The sequence below is a fragment of the Salvelinus alpinus genome, chromosome 4 (assembly GCF_045679555.1).
Source record: "Salvelinus alpinus chromosome 4, SLU_Salpinus.1, whole genome shotgun sequence".
Lineage (NCBI taxonomy): Eukaryota > Metazoa > Chordata > Actinopteri > Salmoniformes > Salmonidae > Salvelinus > Salvelinus alpinus.
Genome location: NC_092089.1, coordinates 14,101,609 through 14,122,093, shown reverse-complemented (window position 1 = coordinate 14,122,093; position 20,485 = coordinate 14,101,609). Strand labels below are relative to the sequence as shown.

At 42.4% G+C, this 20,485-nt stretch overlaps 2 protein-coding genes across 3 annotated transcripts in view; both read right to left on the bottom strand.

Moving 5' to 3' along the window:
• LOC139572423 (uncharacterized protein DDB_G0286299-like) overlaps positions 1–1,504 on the bottom strand; it is a 39,641-nt gene extending 38,137 nt beyond the window's left edge. Inside the window, exon 1 of the mRNA XM_071395173.1 lies at positions 457–1,504. Coding sequence (XP_071251274.1) covers positions 457–743 — 287 coding nt within the window. The 5' untranslated portion in view covers positions 744–1,504. The remainder of the gene's footprint in view (positions 1–456) is intronic.
• Positions 1,505–7,698: 6,194 nt separating this feature from the next.
• The window catches only part of slc6a3 (solute carrier family 6 member 3), a 37,352-nt gene continuing 24,565 nt past the window's right edge, over positions 7,699–20,485 (bottom strand). For both annotated transcript variants that reach the window (XM_071395665.1, XM_071395666.1), the window contains 8 exons: positions 17,487–17,611; positions 16,051–16,163; positions 14,791–14,919; positions 14,406–14,505; positions 11,738–11,838; positions 11,345–11,512; positions 8,743–8,814; positions 7,699–7,814 (listed from right to left, as the gene is read on the bottom strand). In XM_071395665.1, the coding sequence (XP_071251766.1) occupies positions 7,791–7,814; positions 8,743–8,814; positions 11,345–11,512; positions 11,738–11,838; positions 14,406–14,505; positions 14,791–14,919; positions 16,051–16,163; positions 17,487–17,611 (832 nt within the window). In that variant the 3' untranslated portion in view covers positions 7,699–7,790. The remainder of the gene's footprint in view (positions 7,815–8,742; positions 8,815–11,344; positions 11,513–11,737; positions 11,839–14,405; positions 14,506–14,790; positions 14,920–16,050; positions 16,164–17,486; positions 17,612–20,485) is intronic.

Sequence of the window (20,485 nt, the reverse complement as noted above, 5' to 3'; positions counted from 1 at the left end):
CTGTCATTCAGTATCAATGAACATCACAGACAGCGAGTCTGTCATTCAGTATCAATGAACATCACAGACAGCGAGTCTGTCATTCAGTATCAATGAACATCACAGACAGCGAGTCTGTCATTCAGTATCAATGAACATCACAGACAGCGAGTCTGTCATTCCGTATCAATGAACATCACAGACAGCGAGTCTGTCATTCAGTATCAATGAACATCACAGACAGCGAGTCTGTCATTCCGTATCAATGAACATCACAGACAGCGAGTCTGTCATTCCGTATCAATGAACATCACAGACAGCGAGTCTGTCATTCCGTATCAATGAACATCACAGACAGCGAGTCTGTCATTCAGTATCAATGAACATCAATGAATCCTTCAATAATATACACATGAACTAATACAACAGACAATTATTACGCACACACACACACACACACACAATTATCTTACTCACTCCAATTTCTTGAATTTCTCTCTCCCGGCAGCGACATATTGTTCCCCGCTCTGTAGATGGTCCAGGCAGGCCACCCGATGCCCCATTCTCGGGGTGTAGATGTTCCGCACCGCTCCGAACGGAGCCTGCACACCCCCAGTCACATCTCGAAGAAAAGTGTCAAAATTGGACACTCTCTTTTGGTTTACCACTAACCGGCGAGCCTCGTAAAACGGATCTCCATTTCGATAAACGAAAATGTTCTTCACGACAGGTTGGGATAGAAAATTGGGCTTTTCAGAGTTCATGACGATTGGGGGGGTCGAAGTATCGAAGGCTATGCTAGATCATTTCCCCAGAAAAATAAAAATGCATCCAATTTCAACGTAGTTAACCACACTGTTACAGGATAGGACGGTGGTCACTATCGATACGCCATTTACGGATATTTTAGGTCCATTCGGTCCACATTTTCAAATGAGCATCTTGAGCTTCGCATAAAATAGTCCACTGCGCAACCTGAACGAAAGTTATGCTACTTTGAAGATAGCTGAGTTCTTCAAGCGTGCACGTTATCCAGGTAAATACTTCCTGGTAAAAATTATTCTGAATGTAACGGGAACAACTTCATAAAAGGCACATGCAGAGTCAGGTTGCGTGCCCCGTTATGCCCAGGTGACCGTAGAAGTCTCGTGTGTATCATACCGTTTTCCTACGGTTCAGCGCCGAGGTATCATGGGAAGGCAGGTGTTGAGCCGTTTCTATAGAAACACACACGATACACAGTCACACCGCTTGTCACGAACTATACCGACACAAGCAACAGGTGGGTTAATAACTAAACTAAAAAGAAGTGCGTGGAATATAAACGTTGTGAATGAGGAACAAACCGTAAGCACACGTATAACTCTGTACAAAAAAAAGTGAATAGAATCAATTTACAAATAAAAATATATGGAACCTTAAAGGCCCAATGCAGACGTTTTTATCTCAATATCAAATCATTTCTGGTTAACAATGAAGTGTTTTAAATTAAAATGGTAAAAAAAATAAAGAAATGTGTTATTCGCAAATAGCAGCTTATAAAGCAAGAATGTTGCTAGGAGTCTGGGAGTAGTCTGAATGGGGAAGGGAAACTGAAAACTCGCTGTTATTAGCAGATATGTTTGGAACCCTCTTATTGGTCTATAACCTGATTAACCACACGGGGACGGTCACCACGTGATGTCTTTCCCGAACAGCTCTCACAATTAAAGTGCATTTGCATAATTTTCACAATTTCACAGTATTATTCCAACCACCTACTGTGGAAATATATTATAACACACAGCACTGGGCCTTTAAAAGTTTGGAAAGTAATTTAGTTTTAATGAGATATCGAGGGACCAATTGGAGGTCCTGTGTTGGATCTTGAAAGAAGAAGAAAAACATGTTTGTTTTGTGGACTATATATTGTGTTGCATGGCAACAGAGATGCAGAACATTTCACAGTGTGTTTGCTCTCAAAGGTGTAATATGCAGAAACATCTCCGACCATTTCCTGATTGCTAAAATTCGAATAGTTCGCCGAAATTTCAGTTGATGTGACAAAACAAGCAGTCATTGTGTAGAGAATCATTGTACCATCTAAACTGCTGTGAAATATATTTTTCATAGCCCGAAAAATATCATTTTCAGCTGTTTGAATCTGGTGAACAAAACCTAAAGTAAAAGACACAAAAACTAAACTTAAGAACGGGAAGCATAGAAATATCGCACAAAGAACTCATCACCAGCTTCTTAGACTTGTTTTCAATGAGATTCACAGATCTATAACTGACATTTCTATGTGAATTTCTGTCGCGTCGGCCAAAAAGTGACATATTGCAGCTTTAAACATCGAGGTAAGGTCACACCAGGACAACAGAGGTGATTAATGTAATTTTGTTATTTCTAAACTAAGGCCTAATTTCCATGGTACATTTACAATGACACTATTTTACAATATTGTAGATATTCTGGTCAAATCGTACATGTAGACCTAGTAGCCTATTACTACAGATCTATCCAGCTTTTAAATCCTTTACAACCCACCGAGAGATCCCTCGAACGTCACAGCTACAGGATCACAGTGTGTTGTTACTCACAAGGCCACAAGATGGGGCCATAGTATTAGATGTTGAACCAGTCTCTCTCTCTCTCTCTCTCTCTCTCTGTCTCTCTCTCTCTCTCTCTCTCTCTCTCTCTCTCTCTCTCTCTCTCTCTCTCTTTCTCTCTCTCTCTCTCTCTCTGTCTCTCTCTTTCTCTCTGTCTCTCTCATCCTCTCTCTCTCTCTCATTCTCTCGCTCTCTGTCTCTCTCTGTCTCTCTCGTTCTCTCTCTCTCTCTCTCTCTCTTTCTCTCTGTCCCTCTCTCTCTCATTCTCTCGCTCTCTCTCTGTCTGTCTCTGTCTCTCTCTGTCTGTACAGCCCCACTAGACACTAAATAGGAATAGAAATCATGGGAACAGAACACACAATCTCAGTCCAACTCAGTCTTTAAAGGGCCAATCCACAGCTGAAACAATAACAATGCTCACCACACCTCTATTTTGGGAAAAATATGAACATATAGAGCTATGGATGCAAGTACTGACCATCCATTACTTCAAAATGATAGTTTTAACCATGGTTTGAGACTATACAGTGTTTGTTTACATTTACAGCAGCAGTTAAACCCTATCCTAGAGGTGGTCATTAGATGTAGTAATGACAGCAGTTAAACCCTATCCTAGAGGTGGTTATTAGATGTAGTAATGACAGCAGTTAAACCCTATCCTAGAGGTGGTTATTAGATGTAGTAATGACAGCAGTTAAACCCTATCCTAGAGGTGGTTATTAGATGTAGTAATGACAGCAGTTAAACCCTATCCTAGAGGTGGTTATTAGATGTGGTAATGACAGCAGTTAAACCCTATCCTAGAGGTGGTTATTAGATGTAGTAATGACAGGAGTTAAACCCTATCCTAGAGGTGGTTATTAGATGTAGTAATGACAGCAGTTAAACCCTATCCTAGAGGTGGTTATTAGATGTAGTAATGACAGCAGTTAAACCCTATCCTAGAGGTGGTTATTAGATGTGGTAATGACAGCAGTTAAACCCTATCCTAGAGGTGGTTATTAGATGTAGTAATGACAGCAGTTAAACCCTATCCTAGAGGTGGTTATTAGATGTAGTAATGACAGCAGTTAAACCCTATCCTAGAGGTGGTTATTAGATGTAGTAATGACAGCAGTTAAACCCTATCCTAGAGGTGGTTATTAGATGTAGTAATGACAGCAGTTAAACCCTATCCTAGAGGTGGTTATTAGATGTAGTAATGACAGCAGTTAAACCCTATCCTAGAGGTGGTTATTAGATGTAGTAATGACAGCAGTTAAACCCTATCCTAGAGGTGGTTATTAGATGTAGTAATGACAGCAGTTAAACCCTATCCTAGAGGTGGTTATTAGATGTAGTAATGACAGCAGTTAAACCCTATCCTAGAGGTGGTTATTAGATGTAGTAATGACAGCAGTTAAACCCTATCCTAGAGGTGGTTATTAGATGTAGTAATGACAGCAGTTAAACCCTATCCTAGAGGTGGTTATTAGATGTAGTAATGACAGCAGTTAAACCCTATCCTAGAGGTGGTTATTAGATGTAGTAATGACAGCAGTTAAACCCTATCCTAGAGGTGGTTATTAGATGTAGTAATGACAGCAGTTAAACCCTATCCTAGAGGTGGTTATTAGATGTAGTAATGACAGCAGGTAAACCCTATCCTAGAGGTGGTTATTAGATGTAGTAATGACAGCAGTTAAACCCTATCCTAGAGGTGGTTATTAGATGTAGTAATGACAGCAGTTAAACCCTATCCTAGAGGTGGTTATTAGATGTAGTAATGACAGCAGTTAAACCCTATCCTAGAGGTGGTTATTAGATGTAGTAATGACAGCAGTTAAACCCTATCCTAGAGGTGGTTATTAGATGTAGTAATGACAGCAGTTAAACCCTATCCTAGAGGTGGTTATTAGATGTAGTAATGACAGCAGTTAAACCCTATCCTAGAGGTGGTTATTAGATGTAGTAATGACAGCAGGTAAACCCTATCCTAGAGGTGGTTATTAGATGTAGTAATGACAGCAGTTAAACCCTATCCTAGAGGTGGTTATTAGATGTAGTAATGACAGCAGGTAAACCCTATCCTAGAGGTGGTTATTAGATGTAGTAATGACAGCAGGTAAACCCTATCCTAGAGGTGGTTATTATATGTAGTAATGACAGCAGTTAAACCCTATCCTAGAGGTGGTTATTTAGATGTAGTAATGACAGCAGTTAAACCCTATCCTAGAGGTGGTTATTAGATGTAGTAATGACAGCAGTTAAACCCTATCCTAGAGGTGGTTATTATATGTAGTAATGACAGCAGTTAAACCCTATCCTAGAGGTGGTTATTTAGATGTAGACTCAAAGTGCTGCGTAATTGTTCTGCCCTGACAACAGTAGAGGAGAGAGAGAAAGAGGGAGAGAAAGAGGGAGAGAAAGAAGGAGAGAGAGAGGAATAGAGAGTAGGGGAGAGAGAGAGAGGAATAGAGGGTAGGGGAGAGAGAGAGAGAGAGAGAAAGAGTGAGAGAAAGAAAAAGAGAGAGAGGAATAGAGAGTAGGGGAGAGAGAGAGAGAGAAAGAGGGAGAGAAAGAGGGAGAGAAAGAAGGAGAGATAGAAAGAGAGAGAGAGAGAGAGAGAGAGAGAGAGAGAGAGAGAGAGAGAGAGAGAGAGAGAGAGAGAGAGAGAGAGAGAGCTGACGATGACATAAACAGTCACAATGTAATTTCCCAAGGATTCCCGGCCGTGCATCACTTATGAAAATCCTCCTGATCCTCTGCGAACACTGTTCTCTCATCCGTAATCAGTTGGCTGCATTGTGTAGTCAAATCAATATAAGATGAAAATGACAAATCAATCAGGTTATTATGGTGTCTTCAACCCCCTCCTCCTTCCTCCCTACTTTAAAAAAGACAAGATGCTTGGTGTCATGCTTTGTAAATGATCAGTAGTATCAATATTTCTTACATGTTTTCTGGTGTTGTTATTGACCCCTCAGCCAACAGCTGGCAGATCATTTTCTGAGACATCCACATTGTTTGTGTTGTGTTGTGTGATGTGGTGTGGTGTGCTTTGTTTTGTTGTGGTGTGCTTTGTTTTGTTGTGGTGTGGTGTGCTTTGTTTTGTTGTGGTGTGCTTTGTTGTGGTGTGCTTTGTTTTGTTTTGATGTGGTGTGGTGTGCTTTGTTGTAGTGTGCTTTGTTGTGGTGTGGTGTGGTGTGCTTTGTTGTGGTGTGCATTGTTGTGTTGTATTGTATTGCATTGTGTTGCATTGTGTTGCGTTGCGTTGTGTTGTGTTGTGTTGTATTGTATTGTATTGTGTTGTGTTGTGTTGTGTTGTGTTGTGTTGTATTGTATTGTATTGTATTGTATTGTATTGTATTGTATTGTTTTGTTTTGTTTTGTTTTGTTTTGTTTTGTATTGTATTGTATTGTGACTCCTCACATAATGAACTGAGTGAATTCAGGACCGTTCCAGATATCTGGAAAAGGCCGAACCAATTACCTTTACTGAGCTGTTGATGTTTTCCTTCTGGCAAACATGACTTTAATGTATATCTTGTCTTAGAGAGAAAACCTATTTCAGTTAGTCATTTTGTATAGATCAAACATGACTTTAATGGCTATCTTGTCTTAGAGAGAAAACCTATTTCAGTTAGTCATATTGTATAGATCAAACATAATTGTCTGTAGCCTGTGTTTGTCTGAAGAGTTGTTGAAGGGATACAGAACAGTGTATTGACAGTTTGACTGTCAGATATAAGGTCTAGAGTGGTTTATATGTCCTATTGATTAGGCTGCTCTCTAGATAAAGGCCTCTAGCCTAAATGTTGGCCCCTGGCTTCTCTATCTATGTCTGTTTAAGTGGGGGGTTTTAAATCATCAAAAACATATATTGTATTATATTATTGGTAATATTGTATTATATTATTGGTAATATTGTATTATATTATTGGTAATATTGTATTATATTATTGGTAATATTGTATTATATTATTGGTAATATTGTATTATATTATTGGTAAATATTATATATTAAACAAAAACATATATTTGTCTGAAGTGAGTCTTATCCTTAACATCCTAATATTTTATTATATTATTGGTATATATTATATATTAAACAAAAACATAAATTTGTCTGAAGTGACTCCTTTCCTTAAAACCTTCTTAAAGATCGGCCCCTTTTTTTTCAATTTTTCAATTTTTCAACTTTGGCCACAAGTGGATCTTCCAGGAAGACAATAACCCCCAAGTACACATCAACATGGAAAGCTATTGAAAACAGGAGTGTAAATTATTTTGACGCCTACCTTTGAGGAAAAAGTATTACTTGTTAAACAAAATCTCTTTCTCTGAGAAATTGTATTAGTATAAAATAATTGAATAAAAAAATGAGCATACAACATAGCTCAGTATTTTTATAATTTATTTAATATTTATTTTTTTCTCATCTTTATCAAGGGTGTCAATCATTTTGGACCCCCCGGTACATTTGAAAACATTTTCAGAGGAGAAGTAACAGACAACACAGTTTTCAAGTGTCAAAGGAAACTTTTAGCAAAATATAAAAAGCTAGCTTACTATGTAGGTGTTATGTGTTGTAACAAACTTAACTTAACATGTACACTTTCAGACACAGTTAAATGCAGGAATGTAATTTTGTTATTGGCTATGGCATATTGGTTCTGTAATAAATACTTTTTTTCTCTTAGTTACCTCTACAACAGATAATCATATAATATTTCATCAGGATTTTACACTAAACCAAACGCTCAGATTTTTCTCAGCTCACAAAATAAACATGAATATATTGGTGTATTATCCATAATCATAACAGTCATTGTTTAAGAATGATATTTAGTGATGTTTTGACCGAACGTCACCAACATCCTGATCTAGATCACAGCACACAACCACACGTCCATTGAGGAAATTAAAGACCACTACGATTTGACAGCTTGGTTGGCATTTCAAACACTTCTCTCTCCTCTTGTTACGGTATATACTCTCTTCACATGTCTGCTGTGCCTCCTTCTAGCCATCCGTCCCTCCCTCCCTCCCTCCCTCCCTCCCTCCCTCCCTCCCTCCCTCCCTCCCTCCCTCCCTCTCTCTATCCATCCCTCCCTCTCTCTATCCCTCCATCTCTCCCTCCCTCTCTCTCTCTATCCATCCCTCCCTCCCTCTCTCTATCCCTCCCTCTCTCTATCCCTCCATCCTCCATGTGAACGGACCTCTGTCTTCTTCCTGGGCTCAGATCACCATCCAGTGTTGGAGCTGTGGAAACCAATGGGAAAGGACAATAAATACACTAAGGTAGGGTAGGGTAGGGTAGGGTAGGGTAAGGTAGGGTAGGGTAAGGTAAGGTAGGGTAGGGTAGGGTAGGGTAGGGTAGGGTAAGGTAAGGTAAGGTAAGGTAAGGTAAGGTAAGGTAGGGTAAGGTAGGGTAAGGTAAGGTAGGGTAAGCTAGGGTAGGGTAAGGTAGGGTAAGGTAAGGTAGGGTAAGGTAGGGTAAGGTAAGGTAGGGTAAGGTAGGGTAAGGTAGGGTAAGGTAGGGTAAGGTAGGGTAAGGTAAGGTAGGGTAGGGTAGGGTAAGGTAAGGTAGGGTAAGGTAGGGTAAGGTAGGGTAAGGTAAGGTAGGGTAAGCTAGGGTAGGGTAAGGTAGGGTAAGGTAAGGTAGGGTAAGGTAGGGTAAGGTAAGGTAGGGTAAGGTAGGGTAAGGTAGGGTAAGGTAAGGTAGGGTAAGGTAGGGTAGGGTAAGGTAGGGTAAGGTAAGGTAGGGTAAGGTAGGGTAAGGTAGGGTAAGGTAAGGTAAGGTAAGGTGGGGTAAGATAAGGTAGGGTAAGGTAAGGTGGGGTAAGGTAAGGTAGGGTAAGGTAGGGTAAGGTAAGGTGGGGTAAGGTAAGGTGGGGTAGGGTAGGGTAAGGTAAGGTAAGGTAGGGTAGGTAAGGTAAGGTAAGGTAAGGTGGGGTAAGGTAGGGTAGGTAAGGTAAGGTAAGGTAGGGTAGGGTAGGGTAGGGTAGGGTAAGGTAAGGTAAGGTAGGGTAAGGTAGGGTAGGTTAAGGTAGGGTAGGTTAAGGTAGGGTAGGGTAAGGTAAGGTAGGGTAGGGTAAGGTAGGGTAAGGTAAGGTAGGGTAGGGTAAGGTAAGGTAAGATAAGTAGGGGAGGTTAAGCAACGTCAAGTAAACAGTGAAGAGCAGCTTACCGTAAACCTCCTAACTTCTCCGTTATCCACCAAGTGGTGTTCGTGCTCAGGCGTTATGGCGTAGGCCAGTCTCTACAGGAAGACAGGATGGGAATCAGTTACCAAAGAAACTAACTTGTCTTCCTTATACAAATCATTGTGCATTACCAAGCTGGATATTCATATTTGCTGGTGATGTTATAGCTCATCAACCATACTGCTCACATACCGAATATAGATGTGTCATTGTCAGCGATAAAAGTGGGCATCACTTTGGTTAAAACCTTTTCTCAATAGGGGGTGCTGTTTACACTTTGAAGATTTTTCGTTCCCAGATTAAACTGCCTCGTACTCAATTCTTGCTCGTACAATATGCATATTATTATTACTATTGGATAGAAAACACTCTCTAGTTTCTAAAACCGTTATTTCTCTGAGTGAAACAGAACTCATTCTGCAGCTCACTTCCTGTCAAGAAGTGAGATTTCTGAAATTGAGGTCTCTGTTCCAGGGTCGGTTTATAAATTCCCTTATAAGCTATGGGGCTACATGCACTGCATACGCCTTCCCCTAGATGTCAGTAAGCGGTGAGACTTTGAATGGAGCGGATAGCACCATCTGGGGGAGTATAAAACCTCTTGGAACGGAAGTACCGACCTTTTCGACGAGGCGCCTGACGCATGAGCTACACCGGCATGGCGTCTTCAAAAGCTTTCGGTTTAGCAGTTCTATATCTCCGGCTCTGATTTAATTTGTTTTTTGTCTTAAAAACTTCATAAGGTAGTTAATTTAAACCGACTTATAGCAGTTTATAGCAGTTTATTGCGATTTTCTGGAGTTTCTTTGTCAGGCGTTATCACGAGTTGGGCACCTCTCCGGTACATCGGCGTTAGCAGCTAATTTCTACAGGAGTAGAGGACATCTTTCAACCAAAAGACGATTGTTCTGGACAAAGGACCACTTGCCCAAGATTCTGATGGAAGATCATCCAAAAGTAAGAGCTATTTATGATGTTAATTCGTATATCTGTGGAAAGATGTAAAATTATTAGTCCGCCATTGATTTAGGCATGGTCTCGCTGTAACGCACGCTGAATGTCGAGTAACGTTAATTTTAAAAATCTAACACAGCGGTTGCATTAAGAACTAATGTGTCTTTCATTTGCTGTCCAACCTGTATTTTTTAGTCAAGTTTACGATTAGTTATCGATTAGATTAGGTGCCTCTCCAAGATGGCGCCGGCCAGATTGCCTGAAATGTTGCTACTAATCACATTGTATAACCACGATTTGTGCTGCTAAATATGCACATTTTCGAACAAAACCTATATGCATTGTGTAATATGATGTTACAGGACTGTCATCTGATGAAGTATATCAAGATTAGTCAAAAATTATATATCTTTTGCTGGATTGTTACGATCGCTAACCTTTGCTACTGGTAAACGGCTTGTGTTTCCGGCTATTGTGGTAAGCTAATATAATGCTATATTGTGTTTTCGCTGTAAAACACTTAAAAAATCTGAAATATTGGCTGGATTCACAAGATGTTGGTCTTTCATTTGCTGTATGCTGTGTATTTTTCAGAAAAGTTTATGATGAGTATTTAGGTATTTGACGTTGGTCTCTGTAATTATTCTGGCTGCTTCGGCACTATTTCAGATTGCAGCTGCAATGTAGAACTGTGATTTATACCTGAAATAAGCACATTTTTCTAACAAAACATATGCTATACAATAAATATGTTACCAGACTGTCATCTGATGAAGTTGTTTCTTGGTTAGTGGCTATATATATCTTTATTTGGTCGAAATTGTGATAGCTACCTATGCAGGAAAAAAATGGTGGGAAAAAAAAGTTGTGTCTTTTGCTATCGTGGTTAGCTAATAGATTTACTATTTATTGTGTCTTCCCTGTAAAACATTTAAAAAATCAGAAATGATGGCTGCATTCACAAGATGTGTATCTTTCATCTGGTGTCTTGGACTTGTGATTTAATGATATTTAGATGCTAGTATTTACTTGTGACGCTATGCTAGGCTATGCTAGTCAGCTTTTTTACTGTGGGGGGTGCTCCCGGATCCGGGATTGGGACCAATTAGAAGTTAAAGGTGTCTGCTAAATCACCATAGTAGCATATATCAATACAAACCAGACTTCCCACTTTAAACCGGACTTAAATAAACCAGACTTATATAAACCAGACTTATATAAACCAGACTTACATCACAGAACTTTCCAGGTAAGGTGCACATCTTGTAGATGGCTCTGTTATGGCTCTGTTAAACATCAGACTTATATAATCCAGATTTATATAAACCAGACTTATATCAACCAGACTTACATCACAGAACTTCCCAGGTAAGGTGCACATCTTGTAGATGGCTCTGTTATGGCTCTGTTAAACATCAGATTTATATAATCCAGACTTATATAAACCAGACTTATATATACCAGACATATAAACCAGACTTATATAAACCAGACTTACATCACAGAACTTCCCAGGTAAGGTGCACATCTTGTAGATGGCTCTGTTATGGCTCTGTTAAAAACCAGACTTATATAAATCAGACTTATATAAACCAGACTTATATAAACCAGACTTATTTAAACCAGACTTACATCACAGAACTTCCCAGGTAAGGTGCACATCTTGTAGATGGCATAAAGAGGCACCATGGTCATGGAGGATATAGCCAAGCACCAGCCAATCATGTTGGCCCATATGGGAAACGTGTACGTCCCGTAGTTCGGAGGGTTAAAGGTCGCGAAGCTCACCACCACCATGAACTGGAGAAACAGAGGGGTTTTTGGGGGTTAGGACACTTTCCTGTTTCAAGTCATAAGGACACTTACGGACTAGCCTCTACTGAAGCTAGCAGACTGTCGTTAATGCCTAGACCCTGGTGTGCATGACTGAGAGCTGCATGGACTATTCAACTGGTTCCATTGCACCAGGTAAACAAAAAGTATTTGACATGTTTGACCCAGGTGTTTCTCTCTTTATGAACTCACCAGGAGGAAGCATGGGCTGACAAACTTCCAGCACAGTCTCCAGTACAGGCCTGGTCTCTGTCCGATCATCTCCTCAATGTCATCACTGAACCGATCCACTCCTGAAGGGAAGAGTTCAAACCACAGCAGTTAAACACGTGTGACGGTTTCGTCATTAAAACCAGGGTTGGGGTCAATTCAAATAATTGAAAGCTGTCAATTCAGGAAGTAAATAATATTAAAAAGACCATCTATTTTCAATGACTTCTCAATAGACTTAAAAGTAAAAGCTATTTATTTCAACAATTTTTTTTTCTCAATTTTTGAAGTTTAAAATCAAATTACTTCATGAATTGACTACCTTCAATTCGAATTGAACCCTTACCCTGATCAAAAACCTTGAGTAGTCATTCACAGAGCAAAGAGAGGGAAAGGGGAAGTTTATACCACAGCAGACAGGAAGTCTTGAGTAGTCATTCACAGAGCAAAGAGAGGGAAAGGGGAGGTTTATACCACAGCAGACAGGAAGCCTTGAGTAGTCATTCACAGAGCAAAGAGAGGGAAAGGGGAAGTTTCTACCACAGCAGACAGGAAGTCTTGAGTAGTCATTCACAGAGCAAAGAGAGGGAAAGGGGAGGTTTATACCACAGCAGACAGGAAGTCTTGAGTAGTCATTCACAGAGCAAAGAGAGGGAAAGGGGAAGTTTATACCACAGCAGACAGGAAGCCTTGAGTAGTCATTCACAGAGCAAAGAGAAGGAAAGGGGAAGTTTATACCACACCAGACAGGAAGTCTTGAGTAGTCATTCACAGAGCAAAGAGAGGGAAAGGGGAAGTTTATACCACAGCAGACAGGAAGCCTTGAGGATGAACAATAGTTGTCAACAATGTTGCGTTACTTTGTGTTCTCTCGTTTTGAGGAAACGACAGTACATTTGAAATACAAGGATATTAACATTCTGGTAGCGTGTTTAATACCACCAGCATCAAGTCCCTTTCCTCATCTAGGCTTCTCCTCACTCAACCTTCTCTCTTTGTTCCTTGCCTGGGAGGCACTTCTCAAAGCCCAGGCACAATCCCAATGTGACTGGAGCCTATGGAGAGCAGGCAGCTGTTCCTGTGGAGGGCACAGGGGGTCACAGCCACCTGTCAGTAGAGATGGAGCCAGGGAAAAGGCCCGGAGAAGCCTGGGGCTAAAGTAGTCTGCCCTCCCAGGCTGAGGCCACCACGGCAGGGCAGCAAGCTGACCGCACTGACCCTCAGAGCCACAAGGCTGGTTAGACATACACAAACACACGCACGAATGCACACGCACACATGTAAGCACATACACACACACACAGCACTGTCTGGACCCCAATATTGATCTGACCAGCAGTATAGTAGATCAGACTAGCACGCTGAACCAGAAGTGAGCTTTGGAGACGTTATTTTTTAACCTGAATTCACTCTGGAGATGTTGCTGTAAACGCCTGTGGGGTTTTCAGATAACTTCAATGTTATCTGAGCAAAGCAAGCTGCTCGTACTGTAGTGTACACTCAAGAAAGTGTAAAGAAAAGACTTTACAAAAATACGGGGATGAGCTTGATGCTCCTTTTCAATAAACATCGAGGGTCTTATTCTGGTGACATGATGATGGTCGAGGCTTGGCTGCCGTTTGACAAATACAAATCTATCTCTTATCCATAATTATCTCTGAAGGTAGCCTACCTGCACTGTTGGCTAGAGCACACGTGCCAAGACCAGATTGGAAACACACACACACACACACACACACACACACACACACACACACACACACACACACACACACACACACACACACACACACACACACACACACACACACACACACACACACACACACACACACACACACACACACACAGTCTGTTTTACAGGGTTAGGAAACCAATGTGTAATGTTGTAATTTGGGTGTACTATCCCTTTAAGTTAGAATTGAAATACACGGCACAAGGGAATCTTCCATCGGCCTAGTTTATATTTCTGACACCCAAGTATCATCAGAACCACAATAGACCCAACAGAAACATCCATCTTTACACCACAGATTGGGATGTTGACCTCAGACATTCAATATCAATACACTATTATTTGGATGTAATGTGTCTCTGTCCAAACACCTAAACACTAACTTGTAATATGGACCATGCACTCTGAGTGGCAGAATCCCACCAGAGACAGGCTTTTTACCTCCCGGTCCTCTGACAGCTAATGAGATAGTGTTGCATGGCGGCACAGCAGAGGAATATCCAGACTGATGTCCCATCAGACCCTATCACTGGCCTAATAGGGCATCAGCTTGGCTGGCCATGAAGAGCTAAGAGTCTCCTCTCCTCTCCTCCCTCCCTCCCTCCTCCCTCCCTCCTCCTCCCTCCTCACTCCTCACCTTGTTCTGTAGAACAAGACAGGAGTCCCATTCCCCCCATCCCATCTCCTCCTTACCCCTCCTCTTCTGTAGAATCAGGAAGGGGTACCTTCTCCTCCCGCTAACCATCCTCCTACTCCCTACACCTCACCGTATAACTAGGCAGGAGCACCCCTTCCTGCTCCTCCCCTCCTCCTCTCCTCTCCTCTCCTCTCCTCTCCTCTCCTCTCCTCTCCTCTCCTCTCCCCTCCCCCCCGCCTTCTCTCCCCTCCTCCCCCCACCTCCTCCCCCCTCCTCACCGTAGAACCAGGCGATACCGATGGCCTCAATAAGCACTCCAAAGAGAATGGATGTCCCAGCAGCAAAATGGTCCAGCAGAGTGAAAACATAGATACCACCCTGTAGAGGAGAGGAGAGGAGAGGAGAGGAGAGGAGAGGAGAGGAGAAGAGAGGAGAGGAGAGGAGAGGAGAGGAGAGGAGAGGAGAAAAGAGGAGAGGAGAGGAGAGAAGAGGAGAGGAGAGGAGAGGAGAGGAGAGGAGAGGAGAGGAGAGGAGAGGAGAGGAGAGGAGAGGAGAGGAGAGGTTCCATTTGATGTCTCTTATATAACAGCCATGTGTCATTCATGCAAATTCCTTAGATGCTTGAGAAATAACTTTACACACATATATTTTTCGTCCACTTACATTAGTGACACAGAACAGTGAGATGAGGAAGGTGGACACAACGATGAAGAGGGTGAAGAGTTCCCGGTGTTTGTGGAGAAACTTGAACTCATCCATCAATCCTGTGATCACTGACTCCATCCCTCCCATCTAGAGACCAGAGACAGAACACAGAACATAGAACACAGAACACAGAGCACAGAACACAGAACACAGAACACAGAACATAGAACACAATAATTTAGCTGAACTTGGTCCTTGCATTTTACCTATAGCAGGATTAGCCCGTCCTGATCCTGCTGGGTCGGACAAAAAGCCTGCACACCTATTAGCTCCCCAGGAGTAGGGTTTGTCACTGCTAGCCTATAGCATGTTGGCACCTCAGAAACTGGAGGTTGATCAGTTCATAGTTTGTTCTATAATGGTGAGCGGTGTACTCACAGCACTGTCGATGCCCAGAGTCAACAACATGAGTTCTATAATGGTGAGCGGTGTACTCACAGCACTGTCGATGCCCAGAGTCAACAACACGAGTTCTATAATGGTGAGCGGTGTACTCACAGCACTGTCGATGCCCAGAGTCAACAACACGAGTTCTATAATGGTGAGCGGTGTACTCACAGCACTGTCGATGCCCAGAGTCAACAACACGAGTTCTATAATGGTGAGCGGTGTACTCACAGCACTGTCGATGCCCAGAGTCAACAACACGAGTTCTATAATGGTGAGCGGTGTACTCACAGCACTGTCGATGCCCAGAGTCAACAACATGAGTTCTATAATGGTGAGCGGTGTACTCACAGCACTGTCGATGCCCAGAGTCAACAACATGAGTTCTATAATGGTGAGCGGTGTACTCACAGCACTGTCGATGCCCAGAGTCAACAACATGAGTTCTATAACGGTGAGCGGTGTACTCACAGCACTGTCGATGCCCAGAGTCAACAACATGAGTTCTATAATGGTGAGCGGTGTACTCACAGCACTGTCGATGCCCAGAGTCAACAACACGAGTTCTATAATGGTGAGCTGTGTACTCACAGCACTGTCGATGCCCAGAGTCAACAACATGAGTTCTATAACGGTGAGCGGTGTACTCACAGCACTGCCGATGCCCAGAGTCAACAACATGAGTTCTATAACGGTGAGCGGTGTACTCACAGCACTGTCGATGCCCAGAGTCAACAACACGAGTTCTATAATGGTGAGCGGTGTACTCACAGCACTGCCGATGCCCAGAGTCAACAACATGAGTTCTATAAAGGTGAGCGGTGTACTCACAGCACTGTCGATGCCCAGAGTCAACAACATGATGAAGAAGATAACTGCCCATACTGATGATCCTGGTAATGTTGCAATGGCTTCTGGGTAGATGATGAACACCAGACCAGGACCTGTATGGGACACAACAACACAGATGAATCATTTAGTTATCTAGTGTTTTAATCAAACAGGTAGATCACATTGACATCTATTTTGTGATGGAAGACTTGTCTGAAGAACGCAGCAAATCCAACATTTGTGTCATCAACAGCGGTGACAATGTAGACCAGATAATTGATTTGTGCTGATAAACACATATAGATTTCCAATCAGCCCTGACACCGAGCCCAGAGCAGCTACACATTTTGATGTAGATAAACAACATGTAATATTGCACGTCAGAAAGACAAGCGGACATGACGTCAGTTTAGAGATCCCACACACAAATAATGATTGAATGAAAAATCTATTGGAAATGTCGAAACATCGAACTATTTTTTATAAAAAACAAAACAATAATTTCAGGTCTCCATCATTATCTGAGAGAAGTGTCCTGAACATTACGAATACTGACCGTCTGTGGTCACCTTGTCCAGAACATTACGAATACTGACCGTCTGTGGTCACCTTGTCCAGAACATTATGAATACTGACCGTCTGTGGTCACCTTGTCCTGAACATTATGAATACTGACCGTCTGTGGTCACCTTGTCCTGAACATTATGAATACTGACCGTCTGTGGTCACCTTGTCCTGAACATTACGAATACTGACCGTCTGTGGTCACCTTGTCCTGAACATTACGAATACTGACCATCTGTGGTCACCTTGTCCTGAACATTATGAATACTGACCGTCTGTGGTCACCTTGTCCGGAACATTATGAATACTGACCGTCTGTGGTCACCTTGTCCAGAACATTACGAATACTGACCGTCTGTGGTCACCTTGTCCGGAACATTATGAATACTGACCGTCTGTGGTCACCTTGTCCAGAACATTACGAATACTGACCGTCTGTGGCCACCTTGTCCTGAACATTACGAATACTGACCGTCTGTGGTCACCTTGTCCTGAACATTACGAATACTGACCGTCTGTGGTCACCTTGTCCTGAACATTATGAATACTGACCGTCTGTGGTCACCTTGTCCTGAACATTATGAATACTGACCGTCTGTGGTCACCTTGTCCAGAACATTACGAATACTGACCGTCTGTGGTCACCTTGTCCTGAACATTACGAATACTGACCGTCTGTGGTCACCTTGTCCAGAACATTACGAATACTGACCGTCTGTGGTCACCTTGTCCAGAACATTACGAATACTGACCGTCTGTGGTCACCTTGTCCTGAACATTATGAATACTGACCGTCTGTGGCCACCTTGTCCAGAACATTAAGAATACTGACCGTCTGTGGCCACCTTGTCCAGAACATTACGAATACTGACCATCTGTGGCCACCTTGTCCAGTGGCACGCTGTGTTTATGGGACATATAACCCAGGAAGGAGAAGATGACAAATCCAGAGAAGAAGCTGGTCAGGGAGTTGATGGAACTGGTGATGATGGCATCTCTGGAAGAGAGAGTGTAGATGACAAGAACATATTCATATATCTGGTAGATCCTGAACAGACGGGGAACATCTGATTGACTGGTGTCAAAGACAAGGCCAGTAGGTATTACTGTCCTCTATGGAACAGACTGGTGTTAAAGACATGGCCAGTAGGTATTACTGTCCTCTATGGAACAGACTGGTGTTAAAGACATGGCCAGTAGGTATTACTGTCCTCTATGGAACAGACTGGTGTTAAAGACATGGCCAGTAGGTATTACTGTCCTCTATGGAACAGACTGGTGTCAAAGACATGGCCAGTAGGTAATACTGTCCTCTATGGAACAGACTGGTGTTAAAGACATGGCCAGTAGGTATTACTGTCCTCTATGGAACAGACTGGTGTTAAAGACATGGCCAGTAGGTATTACTGTCCTCTATGGAACAGACTGGTGTTAAAGACATGGCCAGTAGGTATTACTGTCCTCTATGGAACAGACTGGTGTCAAAGACAAGGCCAGTAGGTATTACTGTCCTCTATGGAACAGACTGGTGTTAAAGACATGGCCAGTAGGTATTACTGTCCTCTATGGAACAGACTGGTGTTAAAGACATGGCCAGTAGGTATTACTGTCCTCTATGGAACAGACTGGTGTTAAAGACATGGCCAGTAGGTAATACTGTCCTCTATGGAACAGACTGGTGTTAAAGACATGACCAGTAGGTATTACTGTCCTCTATGGAACAGACTGGTGTTAAAGACATGGCCAGTAGGTATTACTGTCCTCTATGGAACAGACTGGTGTCAAAGACATGGCCAGTAGGTAATACTGTCCTCTATGGAACAGACTGGTGTTAAAGACATGGCCAGTAGGTAATACTGTCCTCTATGGAACAGACTGGTGTTAAAGACATGGCCAGTAGGTATTACTGTCCTCTATGGAACAGACTGGTGTTAAAGACATGGCCAGTAGGTATTACTGTCCTCTATGGAACAGACTGGTGTTAAAGACATGGCCAGTAGGTATTACTGTCCTCTATGGAACAGACTGGTGTTAAAGACATGGCCAGTAGGTATTACTGTCCTCTATGGAACAGACTGGTGTTAAAGACATGGCCAGTAGGTATTACTGTCCTCTATGGAACAGACTGGTGTTAAAGACATGACCAGTAGGTAATACTGTCCTCTATGGAACAGACTGGTGTTAAAGACATGGCCAGTAGGTAATACTGTCCTCTATGGAACAGACTGGTGTTAAAGACATGACCAGTAGTTATTACTGTCCTCTATGGAACAGACTGGTGTTAAAGACATGGCCAGTAGGTATTACTGTCCTCTATGGAACAGACTGGTGTTAAAGACATGGCCAGTAGGTATTACTGTCCTCTATGGAACAGACTGGTGTTAAAGACATGGCCAGTAGGTAATACTGTCCTCTATGGAACAGACTGGTGTTAAAGACATGGCCAGTAGGTATTACTGTCCTCTATGGAACAGACTGGTGTTAAAGACATGGCCAGTAGGTATTACTGTCCTCTATGGAACAGACTGGTGTTAAAGACATGGCCAGTAGGTAATACTGTCCTCTATGGAACAGACTGGTGTTAAAGACATGGCCAGTAGGTAATACTGTCCTCTATGGAACAGACTGGTGTTAAAGACATGACCAGTAGTTATTACTGTCCTCTATGGAACAGACTGGTGTTAAAGACATGGCCAGTAGGTATTACTGTCCTCTATGGAACAGACTGGTGTTAAAGACATGGCCAGTAGGTATTACTGTCCTCTATGGAACAGACTGGTGTTAAAGACATGGCCAGTAGGTATTACTGTCCTCTATGGAACAGACTGGTGTTAAAGACATGGCCAGTAGGTATTACTGTCCTCTATGGAACAGACTGGTGTTAAAGACATGGCCAGTAGGTAATACTGTCCTCTATGGAACAGACTGGTGTTAAAGACATGGCCAGTAGGTAATACTGTCCTCTATGGAACAGACTGGTGTTAAAGACATGGCCAGTAGGTATTAATGTCCTCTATGGAACAGACTGGTGTCAAAGACATGGCCAGTAGGTATTACTGTCCTCTATGGAACAGACTGGTGTTAAAGACATGGCCAGTAGGTATTACTGTCCTCTATGGAACAGACTGGTGTTAAAGACATGGCCAGTAGGTATTACTGTCCTCTATGGAACAGACTGGTGTTAAAGACATGGCCAGTAGGTAATACTGTCCTCTATGGAACAGACTGGTGTTAAAGACATGGCCAGTAGGTATTACTGTCCTCTATGGAACAGACTGGTGTTAAAGACATGGCCAGTAGGTAATACTGTCCTCTATGGAACAGACTGGTGTTAAAGACATGGCCAGTAGGTATTACTGTCCTCTATGGAACAGACTGGTGTTAAAGACATGGCCAGTAGGTATTACTGTCCTCTATGGAACAGACTGGTGTTAAAGACATGGCCAGTAGGTAATACTGTCCTCTATGGAACAGACTGGTGTTAAAGACATGGCCAGTAGGTAATACTGTCCTCTATGGAACAGACTGGTGTTAAAGACATGAGCCAGTAGGTATTACTGTCCTCTATGGAACAGACTGGTGTTAAAGACATGGCCAGTAGGTATTACTGTCCTCTATGGAACAGACTGGTGTTAAAGACATGGCCAGTAGGTATTACTGTCCTCTATGGAACAGACTGGTGTTAAAGACATGGCCAGTAGGTATTACTGTCCTCTATGGAACAGACTGGTGTTAAAGACATGGCCAGTAGGTAATACTGTCCTCTATGGAACAGACTGGTGTTAAAGACATGGCCAGTAGGTATTACTGTCCTCTATGGAACAGACTGGTGTTAAAGACATGGCCAGTAGGTAATACTGTCCTCTATGGA